The 21958-nt window shown below is 41.2% G+C and overlaps 2 protein-coding genes across 7 annotated transcripts in view; one reads left to right on the top strand and one right to left on the bottom strand.

The window, feature by feature from the left end:
* The window catches only part of sirt6 (sirtuin 6), a 372587-nt gene extending 357164 nt beyond the window's left edge, over positions 1 to 15423 (top strand). The window contains exon 9 of the transcript XR_013933822.1: positions 15401 to 15423. The gene's annotated coding sequence lies outside the window, so the exon portion shown is untranslated. The remainder of the gene's footprint in view (positions 1 to 15400) is intronic.
* LOC308092962 (transcription factor E2-alpha-like) overlaps positions 1 to 19685 on the bottom strand; it is a 54967-nt gene extending 35282 nt beyond the window's left edge. For 2 of the 6 annotated variants that reach the window (XM_080439136.1, XM_080439138.1), the window contains exons 1-4: positions 18774 to 19683; positions 17353 to 17471; positions 15578 to 15677; positions 14486 to 14564 (exon numbers count right to left, since the gene is read on the bottom strand). In XM_080439136.1, coding sequence (XP_080295262.1) covers positions 14486 to 14564; positions 15578 to 15677; positions 17353 to 17360 — 187 coding nt within the window. In that variant the 5' untranslated portion in view covers positions 17361 to 17471; positions 18774 to 19683. Of the gene's footprint in view, positions 1 to 14485; positions 14565 to 15577; positions 15678 to 17352; positions 17472 to 18773 lie in introns of all 6 variants that reach the window. The other 4 variants (XM_080439139.1, XM_080439137.1, XM_080439140.1 and 1 more) reach the window with 3 other exon arrangements.
* Positions 19686 to 21958: the final 2273 nt, after the last annotated feature.

Raw genomic sequence — 21958 nt, 5'->3', positions numbered from 1 at the left:
CCTTTTAAACAAAGACAAACAGCAGTCAAACTAAACTTTAAAACGGAGCTATGTGAAGATTCTGAAGAATGACCCGTATAGCCGCTAGCTAGGAAACGCACATTCGGTATCATCTCACCACCTCTTTGAGTCGGACTGACAGGTGCAAAGCAAAGGAGACTGACATCTGAACTGACGCCATTCAATTGAACAATAGCAGGGTGCGCTCCGCAGGTAGCTCGACATCACAAACACCCTCCCCCCCCCCCCCCTCCCCCTCCTTCTAGAAATACTTTCTCCAGGGAGCTAGGGGGGGGTTGCGGCGGGGTTGACACGTACGAGGAATTGGGAAAGACGTTGCTTGGGAATAGAATCCATAGTAGGGTTTATAACCCCATTCAATCTGGGAACGCATCTCTGTTCTTTTTTTAGATTTCTTTGGCTATTCAAAAATAACAGATCTACAACCTCATATGAGCTTGTAGATCTGCTATTCTTTTGAAAAAATCGTGAACATTTTTGCAAATCTTTGAATAAATATATATTTTTAGAGCGAACATTTATAACTCACGTTTTTGCTTCTGGGGGGGGTGGGGTCCCTGGAACTAAATATTTTGAGATGGGACGCGGCCAAATACATATCATTTTGGTTGGGGTCCTTGACATGAAAAGGTCTGAGAACCACTGATATAGCAACATTAAAAAATGGTTAGGATTTAGAAGACATTTGTAGAATATATATTCAAAGATTTGCACAAATGTTCATGATTTTAAAAAAAATAGCAGATCTACAAGCTCATAGTGCGGCACTTGGTGGCGCGCTATGAGCTTGTAGATCTGCTATTTTTGAATAGCCAAAGAAATCTAGCGTTCCCGGATCGAACGGGTTAAGACGTAAACGTACACTTCATAGTGTATTTTTTCTTCCCCCCGCAGGGCCAAACACTTTGGCAATGTGGGGTCCAGCCTACAATTATGAAGTGCTGAAAGAATAAACGGCAGAGAGAGAGAGAGAGAGGTGAGAAACTACGGAGCAAAATATGCTTTCGTCGCTTTGATGCTTATATACGCACAAGGATTCCTGCATTTCGCCTTCTAATTTACAGATCAGAGGTGATAAAAAGCAGATGAAGGAGAGAATAAGCGAAAGACTCGTTTAAAGTTGAATCCTTTTTGTTTGTGGCCAAGAAAGAAAAAAAAATCAAATGGCTCGGAGAACGGAGTCGTTACCATGACAGCCCCGACAATCACTACTGAATAGATAAAACCCACCGAGTGTCAGGCCAACAGAAGTCTGCTTCAGACAAACCACAGCAACGCCTTTGAGAAACACAACACCCATCGTTTGAGATTCAACCAACGCAAAAAAAACAACAACTCTGCATCAGTCCCTGATTTCATTTCATATCCAACGCCAACATAATCACAATGCCATTTCCGGGCTGAGCAGTGTTGATTTCATCGACTAAAACTATGACGAAAAATGTTCGTCGACTACCTTTTTTCACTGACGAAAACTGAATAAAAACTAAGCTACGATGACTAAAACTGAGACTAAATATATTGACAATTTCGTCAACAAATAAAAACTAGACTAAGATGTTAGTGAGGGACGAGTGGAGAAGAGATCAGTGTTGCGCTCGGGTGTTGCGCTCTGAAAATAGCAGATCTACAAGCTCACAACGCGTCGCAGCGCGACGCGTTGTGAGCTTGTAGATCTGCTATTTTCAGCATGTAACCAAGTGTAAAATCAGCCATTACGACGCCATCAAGGCACCGGCAAAATACATTTTAGTCGACTAAATCAACTGTAGATTTAGTCGACTAAAATCTTATGATATTTAGTCGACTAAATCTAGACAAAAACTAAAACATTTCAGATGACTAAAACATGACTAAAACCAAAATGGAATTTTATTCAAAAGACTATGACTGAAACTAAATCAAAATTTGCTGTCAAAATCAACACTGCGGCCGAGAGACCCGGTGGGTGAGATGTGTCAAAACTAAGAGCCATTGTGGCAGCTATTGTTGAGAAGGCTTGGGTCTTTAGGGAAGCTACAACCATGACTTGGGAAGACAGAGAGAGAGAGAGAGAAGCTGGGAGGCAGGGTGAGCAGGGCCAGACAAATTCTCCGGTGAACCCCAATGCACTTCTCCTCCCAAGCGCACAACGCCCCTTTAAGCACGGCTAGTCTATAATTACACAGGAAGAGATACTGGAAACACACAGTCAGCCTGAGTCACAGGCTTCACAGTTAAAAAACTCATGCACATACATTGGCTCAACTTGCGCACACACACACACACACACACACACCTCATCTCCCTTTTATTTATTTTTTTTACAGGGAGACGTGCCCCAGGCACCTATAACTGACTGAGCGTTGCCTTTTTGCCCTAGACACCCTCTTCCTTCCACCGTTAACGTGAGTCACGCACGCAGACACAAAGGGATGATGTCAGGTCCTAAGTCTCGAGAGAGCGAACGTCCTTAATGAAATACTAACAATGTACAATAACACACACAGGGCCGAGCGCCGGCTTTATCTTGTGAGTCACTTATAAGTCAGACAACTAAGTCAGACGCCGCAAAACACGATACATCAGTAATATATCAGTAATACACGCGACGACGTGTCCCCTCTGGATAAAAGTTCACATAGTCTATACCGCAAAGAGAGAAAGAAACCTTGTTCTGACTAGCAGTGGTGTAACTAATTACATTTACTCAAGTACTGTACTTAAGTACAATTTTGCGGTACTTTTACTTTACTGGAGTATTTCCAATGTTGTTGTTGTTACTAGTTACTTAGATTTAGATTATTATTACAAAACATACATTAACCACTTCAGCCGTATATATACATTTCGGCCTTTTGAAAACAGCCGATCTACAAGCTCACGCATTGTGAGCTTGTAGATCTGCTATTTTCAAAGGATTTTTTTATACATTTGAAAACTTGAAAGGGTACATTCCGCATAACGAGTACTTTTACTGTTGGTACTTTAAGTACATTTTGATACCAATACTTTTGTACTTTTACTCAAGTACATTTTGAATTCCGGACTTTCACTTGTGACAGAGTATTTCTACATTGCAGTATTGATACTTTTACTTAAAGGGATACTTCACTTTCGGGTCGGGGAAACATTTAAAAAATATATTAAAAACTAGAAAATGTGCTCCTCGGAGCACAAGTCTCCGCCAGCGGACCCGTGCTATTTTAATCAAATGAAATCACCTACCCTATCTTTAACCATAGTTCTCTAGGAATGTTCTAATTTCATAATATCATCATCATAATGCAAAAGGCGTTGGTTAAAATATTTTCTCTGTGTGATTTCTTTTTCTCTTTCTGTTTTTAAACCACCACGGCCATAAGGGTACTTTGATGGATTTGCCAATTCTTCAAACTTGTCGTCTAGATAGAATGCGCGTGGTTTTTGGTGTTCTGCAGGGGCGACTGAATATGTAGTGTCTTTCAGATTTACTGATGGCGTTCTCATCCTTAGAAGCGGTCAGTTGACACACCTATTTATAGAATTGTATTTCGTCATGCATCCCTCATGCATCCCTCTAGCCAATCAAAGGCATTGGTGTCAACATATTAACACGTATTAAGACTTCGGCCTTGTTGTGGGATCAATTCAACTCTAGTCCTCTTCTGTGTTACTGTTGTAGATGAGTATGCTTTCTTAGCTTTGGCCTTCTGCACCTTTGCTTGACCAATGTTAGGTGTTCTCAGAGGGACACACACACGCACGGACGGGTGATTTGGACTAGAAGATACTGTTCCAATCAAGACTGATTGATCCTGTCTTACCTCGCTTCAAAAACGTAAACGGCTTTTTGAAGTGACACACCTATTTATAGGATTGTAGTCCAATTGATGTCAACATATTGACACGTATTAAGAGTTCGGCTTTGTTGTGGGATCATTTCAACTCTAGTCCTCTTCTACGTTACAATTGTAGATGAGTATGCTTTCTTAGCTTTGGCCTTCTGCGCCTTTGCTTGACCAATGTTAGGTGTTCTCAGAGGGAAACACACACGCACAGACGGGTGACTTGGACTTACTGAAGGTACTGTTCCAATCAAGTCTGATTGATCCTGTTTTACCTCACTTCAAAAAGTAGGGGCTTTTTGAAGTGACACACCTATTTATAGAATTTTATTTCGTCACGCGTCCCTCTAGCCAATCAGAGGCATTGGTGTCAACAGATTGACACGTGTCACGTGGAGCTTGCCCAATGTTAGCTTGGCTAACAATGTTTGCTCACACAAAGCGAAAACATATTCTCCACCTTCGGCGGAGACAATAAATGAAAAAAGTAATGGAAAATTCATGGCCCCCTCACGCATTAGAGTGTCCTACTAATGTGTGAGGGGGCCTTTATTTTGCCATAACTTCTTTCATTTTTTTATATATATATTTTTAATGTTTATTTTATGTGAAAGTGAAGTATCCCTTTAAGTAAAAAATGTGAATACTTTTCCCACCACTGCAATACTAAAACATTTCTACATTTCTTTTTTTTCCAACGTAGCGGTATGTGCGGCCTGTGAAGCCTCGCTGTGCTGCTGTAGGGAATTCCATTTAACCCATTAAGACCTGGAACGCATCTGTGTCACTTTTAGATTTGAGCTAAAAAGCATTATTTTACACTTTGGCTATTCAAAAATAGCAGATATACAAGCTCGTAGCGCGGCACCGAGTGCCGCGCTACGAGCTTGTAGATCTGCTATTTTTGAAAAATCGTGAAAATGTGTGCAAATCTTTGAATATATATATTTTTTAAGCGAACATTTTTAACTCAAATCTTTGCTTCTGGGGGGTCCCTGGAACAAAATGTTTTGAGATGGGGGTTCCCGGCCAAATACATATAATGTTGGGGGTCCTTGACATGAAAAAGATTGAGCACCACTGATATAGAAACATATGTTTTTCAGAATACTGTTGGGATTTAGGAGACATGTAGAATCGGCTTCAGGTCTTAATGGGTTAACAAACAAATCTGGTCATGTCACACGTCTCTGATCTAAGAAGTCACAAACGTTGAAGAATAGGAAATTCATGCAAATTTTCACACATTCCATTTCTGCAATTTCAGCACCAAACTAGTTTAAAAATAAACTTTCAGAAACTCTCGGTTTCTGGCCTCCCGTAAATGAAAGCAGCGCCACTGAAAGATGGATGATGTTGACTTACTTACGACCTAGTGAAGCGTGAATGAACCCAGCAGCACTGACAGTCTATAGCAGCAGAACCAAAGTAAGACATGTCAGACCAGACACCACAACCTGAGGAGATATCCTCCCAGCGGTGAAAAGTAACTAAGTACATGCACTCAAGTACCTCACATTTGAGGTACTTTTGCTTTACTGGAGTATTTCCAATTTTCTATACTTTTACGTTTACTCCACTACATCTCAGAGATAAATATTGTGCTTTTTACTCCACTACAATTATTTGAATACTTTAGTTACTTTGTATATTTTGATTATTATAAAAAAAACATACATTAACCACATTCAGCCCTACATACATTTCGGCCATTTGAAAATAGCCGATCTACAAGATCACAATGTCTAATGCGATGCGACGCATTAGACTGAATCCTCCTGACCCACAATCCAAACTAGACTGAATCCTCCTGACCCAATCACAAACTCGACTGAATCCTCCTGACCCAATCACAAACTCGACTGAATCCTCCTGACCCAATCACAAACTCGACTGAATCCTCCTGACCCAATCACAAACTCGACTGAATCCTCCTGACCCAATCACAAACTCGACTGAATCCTCCTGACCCAATCACAAACTAGACTGAATCGTCCTGACCCAATCACAAACTAGACTGAATCCTCCTGACCCAATCACAAACTAGACTGAATCCTCCTGACCCAATCACAAACTAGGGATGTCGATGGTAACGATCTGTCATTTTAGATTTCTTTGGCTATTCAAAAATAGCAGATACACAAGCTCATAGCGTGGCACAGAGTGCCGCACTATGAGCTTGTAGATCTGCTATTTTTTCAAATCTTTGAAAAAAAAACAATCACCAATCCAAACTATGGATGTTGATGGTAAGAAACAATTAAGGACCACAATAGAAACAAGCCCCTAGGGGCTTTTTGTGTTAGTCTTTTAGAATAACCTTTGACTGTACTACCCTGTTAATAAAGTTTTCAATCAATCAATCAAGCACACTTTCACCATTGTTACGTGTATACACTTATTCCACAACACTATGAATGTCTTAAGATCACATAAAGACTTCGTAAAAGAGGTTTTATTTGCCAACAACAACAACAACAACTGCTTTGTTGGCTTCTGCATAACATTTGTTGCATTTCAAAAACACAAATAATACAGTAGTACATACAAAATAACTCAATTAAAATCAACAAAGTGTAAAAGGTCTGTACATACAGTGCTGCTGCTGAGCCTTTATATTCACTGAGTGAGCCTCTACTACGGTTATATAACCGTGACGTCTTAAATCACAGAGGGTTGATAGTAAAAAATCGATTAATCACTAATCCCAAGCCTTAATCATGCTGCTGGGGGGGGGAAAGGCTAATAAATATATAAAACATCTCCCCCACCACGGAGGAGGACACCACACATGGCCTCTCCTTTTACAAAACGCAGGAATGTAAACAAAACAAACTCTAATCAAAACGACAAGACGGAAAGAAACACCTTCTAGGGAAACGAGAATACAACAATGTAAGAGAACCCACACCCGCAGACCTGTTAAATTCTGTGAAATACGCGCCTGCTGGGTAATATGATGAGTTCCCTTATCGAATTACACAAAATGATAATGTACTGTTACTTCCACGTTACTTAGCACAGGAAATGTTATCTCTCTCACGCTGAGAGATAAGATCCACCACAAATAATAACATCTGATATCCTCAGCGTCGTTTTTTTTTCACACACGTTGTTCATTCAAATACTTAAGCCCTACAGTATGTACTTCGTACGACGCCGATCTACAAGCTCACAACACACGATTGCGTTGTGAGCTTGTAGATCAGCGATTTTCACGATTTCTGAAAAATCGCTGATTTTGGGGTTTGTTTGCTAAAATGCATTTGCCCAAAACAGGGATGCCGGTGTGTTAATGTGGTTAAATATATCGTCTCTGTCGAGTGGTCCACAACTGTTACTTTTCAGGATTCAAAAGTATCAAAAGTAGCAGATCTACAAGCTGAAAACGAGCTTTCGAGCTTGTAGATCTGCTACTTTTGTGTGATTCATTTACCAAAAAAAAACCAAAAAGGTTAGAATATGGAACTAGGAGGTTTCTGCCCGACAGAAACTATATTCCTAACAGTGGAGAGATGTATACTATAGTATATAGTACTATATTAGTATGGTATATTATTCCTAATATAGTCAGTATTCCAGTGGAGGATGGCCTATACCATACTGCCCATAATGCAGCAGTGATTGGGAGTAGAGGGTGTGTGAGCTAAGTACTGAGCTTCCACAGTGAAACCAACAGTGGTGGAAAAATTACTCAAATTGTTTACTTAACGTAAAAGTATCAATACTGCAATGTAGAAATACATCTGTTACAAAGTCAAAGTCAAAGTCCGCAATTCTAAATGTACTTGAGTTAAAGTACGTAAGTATTGGCATCAAAATGTACTTAAAGTACCAAAAGTTGAAAGTACTCATTATGCAGAAGGTCCCGTTTCACAAGTTTTCAAATGTATAAAATCTTTTGAAAATAGCAGATCTACATCGGCTATTTTCAAATGGCCGAAATGTATATAGGGTTGAAGTGGTTAATGTATGTTTTGTAATAATAATCAAAATCTACAAAAGTAACTAAAGTTTTCAAATAATTGCAGTGGAGTAAAAGTACAATATTTGCCTCTGAGATGTAGTGGAGTAGAGGTAAAGAGTACTGAAAACTGGAAATACTCCAGTAAAGTAAATGTACTTAGTTACTTTACACCACAGTGAAACCAATACCCCCTCCCCAAGCCCACATATGCTGGCTTGACTCTCCGGTCCCTCTTTTTTTTCAGTGACCTGTGCCTTTTGTCTAAAGCAACCCAGTTAGCATTGTGTTGCAGCCCCTCTGTGCGAAAAGGCTGTGAAACAATACCAGGCAGCAGCCGTTGGACTGATAACAGTCAACGTCTCGCTCTTTGTAAAGCGAAGCCGAAGCCGCGCACACCTTGGCTGCCACAAAAGAACACCTTACAGTAAAGTGGCCCCTCAAAGTGAACACAAGAAATAGACCCCCCCCCACCCCCTCCTTTCCCTACCTACACACCCAAGCACACACACACACACACACACACACACACACAGGTTTGTATTAATTTACTTGCGAGGACATCAACATTTTAGGACATCGATTTTATGAATGGCATCTTTCAAAAAAAATAATTGGCCTAAAGCCTAAAGCCCGAAAAATAGCAGAGCTTATAGATCAGCAATTTTTCAGTGCATGACACTGGCAACGCAACTATAGATCATGTTTAACTCTAATTCCAAAGCCCCTAAACCTGACCCGCTCAATGTCTAATACTAAACCCAACCCGAATCTTTTCCAATTTGTAAACATATATCTTAAAAGATCTTCTACTTTTCTTTTTTTATACAACCATTTCTCTTGTAAGGACCAGGAAAATGGTTCCTCACAATGTGTATTTCTAAAATTAGCTCCCCATCTTCAATATCATCGCTGTCGGGGCAAAAACATTGTACCTCCAATATTTCAATGGGGTTTTTATTATTTTCGTAAACGAATGCCCTACTTCATCATACAGGAGTGTCACACACAAATAGAGAAGGAAAGTAGCCGATCTACAAGCTTGTAGATTGGGCTATTTTCACTATTTTAAAAAGGACAGTTCACCCCCAAAATGACTTTTTTTCCCTATCGATTACACACCCCGTGGAGACTTGAATTCATGGAGATTTATTTTGTTTCTGTCGCATTCCTAAGCCAATCATTTGATGACCGGCGGCGACCCCTCCGGTAGGAGACACAAAGTGTCAACTTTGAGTCTCCTACCGGAGACATTGGCATCTTTCCGCCGGACATCAAATGATTGGCTCAGGAATGCGACAAAAACAAAATAAATCTCCATGAATTTCAAGGCTTCATAGGGGTGTGTAACTGATAGAAAATAAGTATTTTTTGGGGTGAACTATATATTTTTTTTAATAATGAAAAAATTACTGTTTTTTTTTGGGGGACATACAAGGTTTTTTCCACCGATATCCTGTTTCATTTCTGCTGCTACCTGAACAGGCGTGCACTGTGCACGTGCTGCTGGAGGTATGAAGGTGACAGAATAGGGTTAATGCAGGGCGGTCCACCATGCTGCTGGTCGGTCACGCTATAGGAGGGCTAGAAATGGAAATAGGAAAAGGCTCCTTTGTATGTGGTGATGTGTCGTTCATGATCGATTCGTTAAAAAAGAACCGGTTCATTTGCCGCGAACGTGAACGAGCTCGTTCACTTTCTGAAACCGTTACGTTCAAGCGCGACGTAAAAATAAAACGCTCCCACGATGGTGTTTTACACACATTATAAAACATACATTAACCACTTTAGCCCTATTTTATACCTAGGCTATTTGAAAATAGCAGATCAACAAGCTCGATGCGACGCGTTGTGAGCTTGTAGATCGGCTATTTTCAAATATGTTAGCACTTTTACTTTTGGTACTTTAAGTATATTTTGATGCCAATACCTTTGTACTTTTATTCGAGTAAATTTTGAACGCTAGAAAACAGCGCTACTGAACGAGAACGTGAACGAATCATTTGAACGAATCATTGCCGTGAACGTGAACGAAATCGTTCGTTCACTGAAATTAACTTTTTTCCCCACCACTATTTGTATGTATACAGGTATGTATGTGATTGGAGTCAGAAGGAAGGAGGTGGGGGGGGGGGGGTCTTATCTTGTGGAGAGACAATATGGCTGACTTGTCAAAATCAGCTGTATGCTACCTACGCACACCGATCACACGCCACCACCTCTGAGAGGGTGGATGGGGGGGGGGGGTGCTTTTGGCAGAGGTAGAGAGTTGAGCTGACGGTTGGATTTCAGGGGGAAAAACGTGTGAATCCTGACGGGGGTTGAAACGTTCAGGGTGCGAGATTATACCCGAAAACACAAGAGGGGAAGAAGAGTTTTTCACCCGTTTATTAAGCCATTCAATCCGGGAACGCATCGGTGTAATGTTTTTAGATTTCTTTGGGCTATTCAAAAATAGCAGATAATATCGCGGCACCGAGTATCGCGCTCTGAGCTTGTATATCTGCTATTTTTGAAAAATCTTGAATATTTGTGCAAATCTTTGAATATATATACATTTTTAAAAGCAAACATTTGTAACTCAAATCTTTGCTTCTGGGGGGGGGGGGGGGGGGTCCCTGGAACAAAACGTTTTGAAATGGGGGTCCGCGACCAAATACATATCTAAAAACGTTTTCTAAATCCTAACAGTATGTTTCTATATCAGTGGTGCTCCAACTTTTCCATGTCAAGGACCACCCAAAATTATATGTATTTGGCCACAGACCCCCATCTCAAAATATGTTGTTCCAGGGACCCCCAGAAGCACAGATCAGAGTTAAAAATGTTCGCTTTAAACATACATATTCAAAGATTTGAAAAAAAAAAAACATGATTTTTCAAAAAATAGCAGATCTACGAACTCATGAACTTGTATATCTGCTATTTTTGAATAGCCAAAGAAACCTAAAGATGGCACAGATGTGTTCACGGTCTTAATGGGTTCAAGGAGCGAAGGATTAATTGGTCCCGTCCGTTCCCCCCCCCCCCCCCCCAACTGTCGTCCCTTTTGTCCTCCCCAACTAGGGGTGAGACCGTGATGGAGTGGCGACAGCTGAGAGAAGGTGAGGGAAGGGACACCTAGGAGGAGAGGAGCAGCGAGAGGAGAGGAGAGGAGCAGCGAGAGGAGAGGAGCAGCGAGAGGAGAGGATGATGATGTTGACTCTATGCCTGGTCATATCAAAGCCTCCGAACCAGTGTTGATTTTGTCGACTAAAACTATGACGGAAAATGTTCGTCGACTACCTTTTTTCACTGACAAAAACTAAATAAAAAACTAAGCTACAATGACTAAAACTAAATATATTGACAATTTCGTCAACAAATAAAAACTAAGAAGACTAAAATGTTAGTGAGGGACGAGTGGAGAAGAGAGTTTGGTTGCGCTCGGGTGTTGCGCTCTGAAAACAGCCGATCTACAAGCTCACAACGCGTCGCGCTGCGACGCGTTGTGAGCTTGTAGATCTGCTATTTTCGACATGCAACCAAGTGTAAAATCAGGCATTACGACGCCATCAAAGCACCACCAAAATGCATTTTAGGCGACAAAATCAAGTGCAGATTTAGTCGACTAAAATCTTATGATATTTAGTCGACTAAAACTAGACTAACAGTAAAACATTTCAGATGACTAAAATATGACTAAAACTAAATAGAATTGGATTCAAAAGACTGACTAAAACTAAACCAAAATTTGCTGTCAAAATCAACACTACTCCGAACGTCTTCCCAACTATCTGTGATCTAAAGTCACCTTCTGGCAATGAAGAATGAATGGGAATAAACATCCTCATTCTGGCCGTCATTCAAAACGCTACACCACACCACACCACAGGGCCTGGGTGGGTGGTACTGGGATGACACTTCGACCGTATAATTTTGATTGTGATAATGTGACGATATTTTGGGGATTGACACCCAAAGTGAGTTTGAAAACATGACCAACGAAGAAGAAAAAAACTCCCATACCATACTGGGAGAAATCCAACAATGTGCAAAACACAACAGCAAGATTTGTGAACTGTTGCGATAAAAGACGGTTAGCCAATGGAATACAAGCACCCTAAGGACTACTAACCTGTACCGAGTAGACCTCTAGACCAGTGGGTTCTCAAACTTTTTCATGTCAAGGACCCCCAAATTGACACTTATTAGCCCGCGGACCCCCATTTGAAAAGATATGCCAGGGACCCCCATAAGAGAAGATTTTTTTACGGCTCTAGCAGTGATTTTCAACCATTTTAATTTTAAAGGACCCCCATTTAATGGCATTTCTATCTCTGGGACCCCAATTTATATTGTAAAATCAATGTTAATGTAACTCTGAGAGTGTACAAATGGAACCAAATGGACCCGTTAGGGTCCATTTGGTTCCATTTGTACACTCTCAGAGTTACAGACCCATAAGGGTCCACATGGCTCCTAACTATCTATTATTTAGCTGGGGACCCCCTGGAACCCCCTCAAGTACCCCTGGGGGTCCCCGGACCCCACTTTGAGAACCAATGCTCTAGAGTGTAGACCTACTGCACACATAAACAGAGCTGCTACCTTTGAAACGCATACATTTTTTGTATACTATTTAAATAGTTTTGAGAAACTACGCTATTTTTTGTCTCAAAAAGCTTTTATACCCTGTATATATAACATGTATAAAACGACGCAATGTAACATAGCTCTGTTTACACAATGCTGTTCCCCCGCCAAATGTATACTTTCCACATTTTAAACGTTTTTATTACATTTTGACACTTGCTTTGGCAATGTAAACGTAAGGTTTCTCATGCCAATAATGCTCCTTTGAATTGACTAAAATCACACTATTTTAGGACATTTTGACCGTATAACTTTGATTGTGATAATGTGATTGACTTATTGGTGCTTTCATGAGATGTTTGTTTACACATTTTGAGAACGTATGGTTGGTAATAATAATGGCCTTGAACAGGTAGAGAGGCCTTCCATGTTCCATTTCACTCAGCTGCAACGGTCTAATAGATTACGCAATTTATATAACTTTAATGCAATGCAGCCTTTAACCACATTAATCTCTATTCTGGGCATATCATTATAGGTGAAGATTTTCGCACATAAAAATTGCAGATCTACAAACTCACATTGTGTTGCAGTGCAACGCATCCGTGTCATTTTAGATTTTTTTTTAATCGTGAAAAATTTGTGCAAATCTTTGAATATATATATATTTTTTAAGGGAACATTTGTAACTCAAATCTTTGCTTCTGGGGGGTCCCTGGAACAAAATATTTTCAGATGGGGGGTCCGTGGCCAAATACATATAATTTTGGGGGTCCTTGACATGAAAAAGTTTGAGAACCCCTGATATTATAGCAACACACGTTTTTCAAGAAACTGTTAGGATTTAGAAGACATTTGTAGATGCGTTGCCGGATTGAATGGGTTAAGTGGTTAGGACCCAGAAAAGACAACACTTAACACCTTTACCGCCGGGCCCGTAGTTCTACGGGCCGTTAAATCCAACGGTTAAGCGCCGAGCCCGTAGTCCTACGGGCTGCGGTCTTTTCGCGCATGCGCGGTCCGGGTGCACTTTCGGAATTTTTTTGATCCACTTCCGTTTCCGGTTTGATGACAGGAAATAGAATTATTTGGGATCCGGTTTCGACGATCACGCCCGCTCCCATTCTACAGACGAAACTGAAACTTAATTCTCTTCCTGTAGTTTTTTCTCCTCGCATTTCACTGTTTAACGTAATCCGCTCTAACTACAGTCATGGAAGTCCGTTTGACACGCGGTCTTCACTGGGAGATACAGGGAGATCTCGCGGATGTAAACAGACCGTTCACGGCTCAATCTTAAGGATTTTAACAAGATCTATGGCGACATGAAAAAAACAAAAAAACAACAAAAACACCTTGGCACTGGTGAGTACATTATGAGATTAACCTCTGGCGGTGGATGTGTTAAGCTATAATAACCACGTTATTACCATCTAGTATAAATTACCATGACGCTGATTATTATATTGATATATCACCCAAGTTCTTTTACACCAGCCAAATGAATGGGAGTGGATTCTAGGGGCTGGGGAAGACAGGGTTGCTGAGAAAGCAAACAGCCTCCTTGCTGCCAAGTAGCTCTGCCAAGATATATTGGGGGTGTCATTACAAAGCAATAATGGCCTCACTAAAGTAGCTTCAGGTGAGAGAAAGGAGGAGAGAGAGTGTGAGTTTTTTATTTTGTTGTGACGGCACTTTAATTGCCATGTATTCCGGGTGAAGGGAATCCACATAACCGTCAGAGCACACCAGCACAACTTGCCCGACAGTTTTCGCAAATGTGAGAAGAGGAAAAAAAAAACATTTTATAACAAGCATATCGTTGCTGTCGGGGCAGAAACTTCTCAACTCCATGTTTTAACTTTTTGCGTTTCTTCATAAATTAACGCCTTACTACTTGATCATACTACAGCGTCACACATAAAAGTATAAAAAATAGAAGATCTACAGGCTCAAAACGCGGCGCGAAGCGACGCGTTTTGAGCTTGCAGATCTGCTATTTTTTGCCGTTTTGGAATATGAATTCTGAAAAGTAAACAGTTTTGGACATATGAGGTTTCCACCCGACAGAGACGATATGAATCAGGGAGATGGATGTTATTTGGGAGGAGCGCCTTACCTGAGCCTCCTCCAAAATGGCCGCTGGCTAGTGACGTTTGTTGCCGGGCCTTCCCAGAGGACACTGGTGGAGCGAACATCTGAAATGGAAAAAAAACATAGAGAATATAAAAACCACTGGCACATTAAGTATATCTGCAAATGTGTTGCGTTCGTCTTTTTCCCCCCCTCCTTACCTAACCGTACATAAAAAAGGCAACACTGTTGATTAGGTGCAAATTGAAACTATCTAATAAGAATTTAAGAAGCACAGCTACATCACTGCCAAGAAGAGAAAAAAAAAACTCGTTCCAGTTTCTGACTAAAGCCAGTAATGACACCAAAGTGACTCGCTACAAAGACAACAGTGTCATAAAAACTCGGGGGCTGAATTTATGTCTTGCAATCCCTCAGTTTAAGACATTCATGGAGCTACTGGGTGATTTGTTTAGCCGTCTTGTTCTGCTGTGACCCTACAAGACTTCATTCTCTTAACCACTTTATTGACTTTAACCCTGGCATCCCTGTTCTTCTGGGAAAGTCATTAGAGGCACAAAATGTTCACACAAAAAAACAGCCGACCTACAAGCTCAGCTGACCTTTGCAGATCGGCTATTTTTTTTTACATTTTCTGAAAAGTCGTTAACCCACTCAATCCAGGCATGCATCTGTGTCATTTTAGATATTAGCCATAACCATTATTTTATACTTTTAGGCTATTTTTGAAAAATCTTGAACATTTGTGCAAATCTTTGAATACATATTCTTTTTTTAAACAACATTTGTAACTCAAATCTTACCATATTTTGATGGGTAAAACCATCATACCCAAAATGATATGCATTTGGCCGCCGACCCCCCATCTCAAAATATGTTCTTCCAGGGACCTTACCAGAAGCAAAGATTTGAGTTAAAAATGTTCGCTATGAGCTTGTAGATCTGCTATATTTTGAATAGCCGAAGTATAAAATGGTTATGGTTATAGCTAGAATGGGTTAAAGGTCAATTCCAGCCATTCTCCGAAGGATCGGATCAAAACGTGTTAGCGGACGTATAAGAGCAGGACACGGAGCGAGTGGAGCAGTGTGAGTGTTCAGGTGCATCGTTCTCTTACCGCGCTGAAATCCAGCAAGTCGCTGAGCTCCTTGTCCGTTCCCACTGTAGCCATTCTCTGCCCCTGCTGTTTACCAGGATGCTCCAGTCTCAGTAAGTGGCTGCAGGCAGAGGTAGAAGGACAACGTGAACACAGTTTTGCACAAATCAGGGCTTTTTTTTGAATAGATACATTATAGACTAGAGCAGTGGTTCTCAAACTTATACCAGGTCAAGGACCCCCCCCCCCCTCCCCAAATTAATCATTATGTATTTGGCACCCATCTGGAAATATGTTGTGCCAGGGACCCCAATACAACTTTTTTTCCGAGTTTTTACAGGATCGTTTTGAAAATAGCAGATCTACAAGCTCATAACGTGTCAAATTGTGACAGGTCGTGAGCTTGTAGATCAGCTAGTTTCAAATAGCCCGGTGTATATAATATTGTTCACTGTATATATATATATATATATATTGGGGTCCCCGGACCCCACTTTTGAGAACCATTGCATTAAAGGCAACAGACCTCCGTCTGCTCCAGGGTGGAATCCACCCCCCCCCCCTCCCCAGTATGGCAGATCGTTGTCAGACATGGTTTAGTACTGGATTACGTAAGTGTAAATGGGAGGACACGTGTTGAGAATTCTCTAAAGTGGCAAGATTTCTAGTTAATTAAATTACAGTGAAAGTATTTTCCTAGGGACCCCCCCCACACCCCTCCCTGTCATCACATCATGGACCCCTGGGGGGAAGGTCCTTTGAGAACTAGCCTAGAATGGTCAACTAACTACAGTAGATGACTGACAAGAGAAACCCCAGAGGATGTTGACAATTTAAATGCATTTACAAGGCAAGCCCAATAAACAAGGTTGGTGTTGGTGGAAGCTGTAAGTGTATACAATCAATGAAACACCTCATTGGCATCTGAATAGGAGGCATCAGGTACATGCAATTATAAACCAACAATAATGTTAATTAGTGAATAACTAATGCTTCCATCATCACAACAACAGAGGCTGCTTTCAACCTTGTTGGAGAGACCAGCAGTTGTTTTGTGTGTTGTGTGCGACTGACTACGTCAATATAACATCATTGAGTTGTAGGACTTTCCCTGCAAAAACCCACATCTAAAAGGTGCCTATCTTGAATTGTGACCTATGGTTAAGCCACAAGGCCACACTACTGCCGTGCTCTCTCTCTCTCTGCCCTGGGGGCTCAGCTGGAGCTGCATGGGTTCCTCTCCTTCTCCTCTAAGTCAGAATACAAACCTGCTTTAGGCTTGTTATAGCAGCTTCCTTCACACTACCTTGGAGTTTACAGAACAATCAAAATCACACACTGCACACACAATGTGTGTGTGTGTGTGTGTGTGTGTGTGTGTGTGTGTGTGTGTGTGTGTGTGTGTGCGTGTACGTGTACTCACACAATAAACAATATGATTAACATTGTGTCAATGGTGAACAACATCTGGGAGTACAAATTAAAAACATCTAAAACTCATCAATATTTTGGGGGAAAAACATCCCACAATATTATAATAATTTACAATTTAGGTATTTAGCACTAGCAGACACTCTTAATCCAGAGTGACTAAGCATGGTTAACACACCAAGAACCTAGCATCAGTCTAAACAATATAATATCAACAAAATAATAATCTGTGCATTGAAACTATACAAACTATAGGATGCCAGGTCAACAAACAAACCTGGCATCTGTGATCATATGTAACAACGTTCTTATATGTGTATGTCATTATCACCCAAAAGAAAAAAAAGTATAAATGTCATAAATACCTGTTCATTGTCTCACACTGCTAGCACGCCAATTTAGCCACACGGTTTAAAAACTAAACTTGCATTTAATTTCCAGCACGCATGGCTAAAAGATCTCTTCGGAAGAAGCCCTAATAATCCTGTAGGTAGTCAAGAAAAACAAAACAAACAAAAAAAGGCCAAAAGGTTTAATTGATATGTCCAAGAGACGCACGCCAGTAGATCCACCTCAGTACTAGATAATAATAACATATAAACACACTCCATTCAGTCAAAAAGCAACTCTACCAGATATGTTTTTTAAGTTTCTCTACTACCCTGCCCTGGTGGCTCTCTCATTGAGCCGAGGTCAAAATGGGGGAGAAGAGAAGTGCTGAGCCCCTCCTAACAAATGGAAGTTAGCCCCCCACCTCCTCCCTCCCCTCTCCTCCCACCTCCTCTCTCCCTCCCCTCCAAGCCTTACCCGATTGGAGAGAAAACTTTTTTTTTTTGTGATAGACAAAACACTTTGCGTTTTTAAACAAAAGAACAATTCTTATGACAGGAAGCGACTGTTTATCGTGGGCTCCTCAATGGGCCACAGTGTGTTTAAAGGGAACCTAAAATAATATACCTGTTGCCCCGTTTCTTCTCTCCACGGAGGAGAATGGAGGCCCCCCCCCCCTCTTCTGATCAACACAAAGACCCCGTTTAAAACACTGCGAAACTTTGACAAACATGAGGTTTTTCCCAAAGCAGTCAAACTATCAAAACATATTGGAACTATGTGGGTTTTATATCTTGTTAGGTGTAAATAATGAGAATGGTCTTTAACTCAAGTTCATTTGTAGCTAAGTATTAGTTTAGGGTGTTTTAAAAAGGGAGGATTGTGGGACACAAAGTACAACTGGCCTACTGTAGCATTTACACACTTTGGTCATAATGTGGAGAACAGGTGTCTGTCCATGAATGTTTAGAAGACACAAGAATGCATGTCTTGTTTTCTACCCCCCCCTCTCCCTACACACACACACACACACACACACACACACACACCAACGTCAAGGCATCTATCTAATTTCCCCCAAAAAATATGCAAGATATGGCAATAACCCTGTTATTCACTCAACAGCAACTCAAGTCAGTCTTTCTGCTCATAGTGATAAACATATGATAAGATAATATTATGAAGACACAAAAAAAACACGTATTTTTCCCAGCTTTTCAACAACAAAAAAAGCTGCAAAAAGAACATAGTGAAAATACAGCTAAAGACCACCGAGAAACCAGGCCGGACACACACACACACACACACACAACTTGAAACACATTCGCCCCACAAAAAAAAAAAAGTTGACAAATAACTATGTGAATAAAAGAGCCTGGCTCCAGACTATCCTCGTTGGCATGCAACATCACTTTAAATACGGCTCTATAGACGCGTTATAAAAGGCCATGTTTACCTGTTTCAACAACGTGTCTCCAACAGAAAGAAAACTAAAGTTTAATGGTTGTTTTAGGAGAAACCCTCTCCTTCCTCCCGTTGGACCGAAGGCTCTGCTCTGTGATGAGGAGGAATGGACACAATATATCGATATATCCTCCTCTTTACGACGCACCGCCGTCACAGCGACAACTCGACACAATGTTTCAAGGCGGACTCATAACTGTCGTAAAAGGTGATGATAAACTCCAGTGGTGGGTTTTTTTTAGTTTGTTTTTCCTTCGCCGCTCCTTTCGGTTATAAATGTAACCATTTCATTTTCCTCGTAGACATTTTTAACAGCCTCCACATTGTCGCTTCTTTTCCACACGGTTGGTTATGTATCCCTCCGCCTGGCCAGGCAGCAAGCAAGCAGCAACTAAAAAACTAAAACCCAGGAACAGGGCTGCTAAAACACGGCCTCACGGCAGCCTGCAGCGGGGTTGTCCGGGTTAAAAAAAAAAAAACCTAAAGAATAAACCCCGAGGAGAAGCGCTCGTTTCGGGCGGCTGTCGAGTTGCCTTGGACGCGGCGGTGACCCCGGTGGAAAGCGCCGGGCGGGCGGGCGGGCTGGGCAACGTCCGTCTTAGTACAAGCCTCCAAACCCCGGGTCTAGTGACTGGCCTCCTGCCTAGTGGCCTGCCTCAGCCTCAGCCTGGCTGCAGAGCGCGGTGTGCTTAGCCCCTAGTTCCGCTGAGCTAAAACAACCCTCTCTCGGAGGATCTATGTCGGCGGGCGGAGGAGCACCACGGCGGAGAGCTGCAGAGACCTAGTGACAGACCCTACCAGAGCACAAGATGGAATGATAATATCGAGCCAACCGACCAATGGCGGGGCGGGGAGGCCGCGATGGACCAATGGGGAGGCGGGGAAGCCGTGATGGACGCGCGAGACGCCCAATGCGTTGCGGAGTGATCCCATCGAGGGGCGGGTTCGTTTTGCATAGGGGGCTGCATTTTAATTTTGTGCTGAAATGCTGCCCAGGCTAAAAAAAAAAAAAAAAACTTGCATAAATTGTGTGTGTGCGTGTGTGCGTGTGAGAGAGGGAGGGAGAGAGAGAGAGAGAGAGAGAGAGAGAGAGAGAGAGAAAGAACTTGGGCATTTGGGCGGTGAGAATTTACGTGTGTAAATTGTAAAAAATGCATTTCTATACAGTCCCAACGTTAGTTTAGTACTAGGAGATTGGTTGGTTCCGTTTATGGTTGGTTTGCTTGTGGATAAAATTGTGGACAAAGTTTTACAGTTACTGTAAGCCTTTGATCTTGTATGTAGGAGGCTACTGTGTGTGACTGTGTGTGTGTGTGTGTGTGTGTGTGTGTGTGTGTGTGTGCGTGCGTGTGTACACCTGGCATCCATATTTTGGGCACCAGGTCACAGATAAACAATTTTCCAAAAATGTCCATTAAGAAATTATGAAAGTATGTTTGCTATTTTGATATATTTTTTTAAATAATAAATAGGGCTTAAGTGGTTCAGAAAGTGTGCTGCCTTGACCAACACACTCCATATTGGATCATAATTATACAATTATACAACGTATTATGTTGTATAATCATATATATTCAGTACTTATGTCAAAGATTCCGTGTTCAAAAAGTTAAAAAAAATAATACTGTACCGCTTTATTTCAAACATGAAAGGGAAAATACACTGACCCTGGCCTATGGTGGCAGTGTAGGTCCTGGAAAAATAGAGTATTTATTTTCAGTAAATAAAGATGTACTCTGTACTGTTACAAGAAACAACACGTCTTTTTACAGCGTGGACAAAGGACAAGCTAACTTGAACCGTGTTTGGCTGAATGTCCCCTCAAAAGTAAACCAACGACATCTCATGTCACTATGTGCTGAGTATCTATGTAATATGTATGTCCCCGGTCTCCCCACAAAAACAGACCAAGCAAACCACAGCTCATGTATGTCCCCACAAAAGTAGACCAATAACAGCCCACGTCACTACGTGCTGTACGTATGTCCCCACAAAAGTAGACCAATGACAGATCACATCACTATTTATACCAGGGACAAGTGATTTTTTTTTCTTTGCTCTTCCTCATGGACCTGCTTGCGGATTATACCAGTGTCAGTCTACCTTATGTGGATAATGCGGTCGACACGCACTGACATTTTGCACCTTAAACGCACTGACTTTTGTCTTTTTATTGTGTGTTTTTTCTAGCACGTCCATAAGCATGCACAGTATACATCTGCTGCTATGCTCACGCACCTTTATATCTTATTACAGGTACTTGTGTAAATATGTAGTAACTTTTTTCCCCCTTGTTTGATCTCCCTTCCCACTTGCCCCCCCCTCTTCTTCGTGGAAATAAGTACAGTATATGATGGAAACTATGCATGAAAATGAATTTCACCCGCTTTTTTACTTCTGTAAACCTGTGATGTGACAATAAAGCTGAGTCTGATTCTGAGTCTATGTGCTGTGTGTATGTCCACACAAAAGTAATAAATATTACATACATAAACAGAACAGCACTGCTGTGTATATGTCATAATGTATGTCCCCACAAAAGTAGACCAACCACAGCACACGTCATTAAGTGTTGTGTCCCTACTGTATGTACATTATATGTAATTGGTTAAGCCAACAATCAGCTCATTACAATTTACAGTTTAGGCATTTAGCAGACAAGCTCTTAATCCAGAGCGATTTACAGTAAGCAAGGTAAACACGAATGCATGGAGACAGTCACAGTGTTGTGCCTCAGGTAATCTAGGATCATAGGTAAACCAAGAACCTATCATCAGTCTAAACAACTAGTAACGTGCTATTGATATTTAAAGTTTGGACAGGGATGCCATCATTACATTATGTCCTGTTTCTATTGCATATCCCAATAGTAGCTGATGCAGATCTCATATTTTTTTGATTGTGCTGCATGTTTTTTAAAAGCTTTAAAGCTAAATTATATTGTAATGACCGATGGAAATGAATGAAGCGTACTGATTAATCTTCAAGATAGGAATACTATACTTTAACCACTTAAAACCCTATTATACATAGTTGGTATAGTATTTCCCCCAGTCTACACCAAATCTAGTCGCCAAAAATAGCTGATCTGCAAACTGTACGAGTTTGTAGACGTTCGCCCCCAGAATAGGAACATAAGAACACTAGGGTTCAAACTAGGTTAATTGTGGCTGTGAA

Source organism: Gymnoscopelus braueri, assembly GCF_963280865.1.
Source record: "Gymnoscopelus braueri genome assembly, chromosome: 10".
NCBI classification, from domain to species: Eukaryota; Metazoa; Chordata; class Actinopteri; order Myctophiformes; family Myctophidae; genus Gymnoscopelus; species Gymnoscopelus braueri.
The sequence above is the reverse complement of the archived record's forward strand: the minus strand, read 5'-3'. Positions and strand labels throughout refer to the sequence as shown.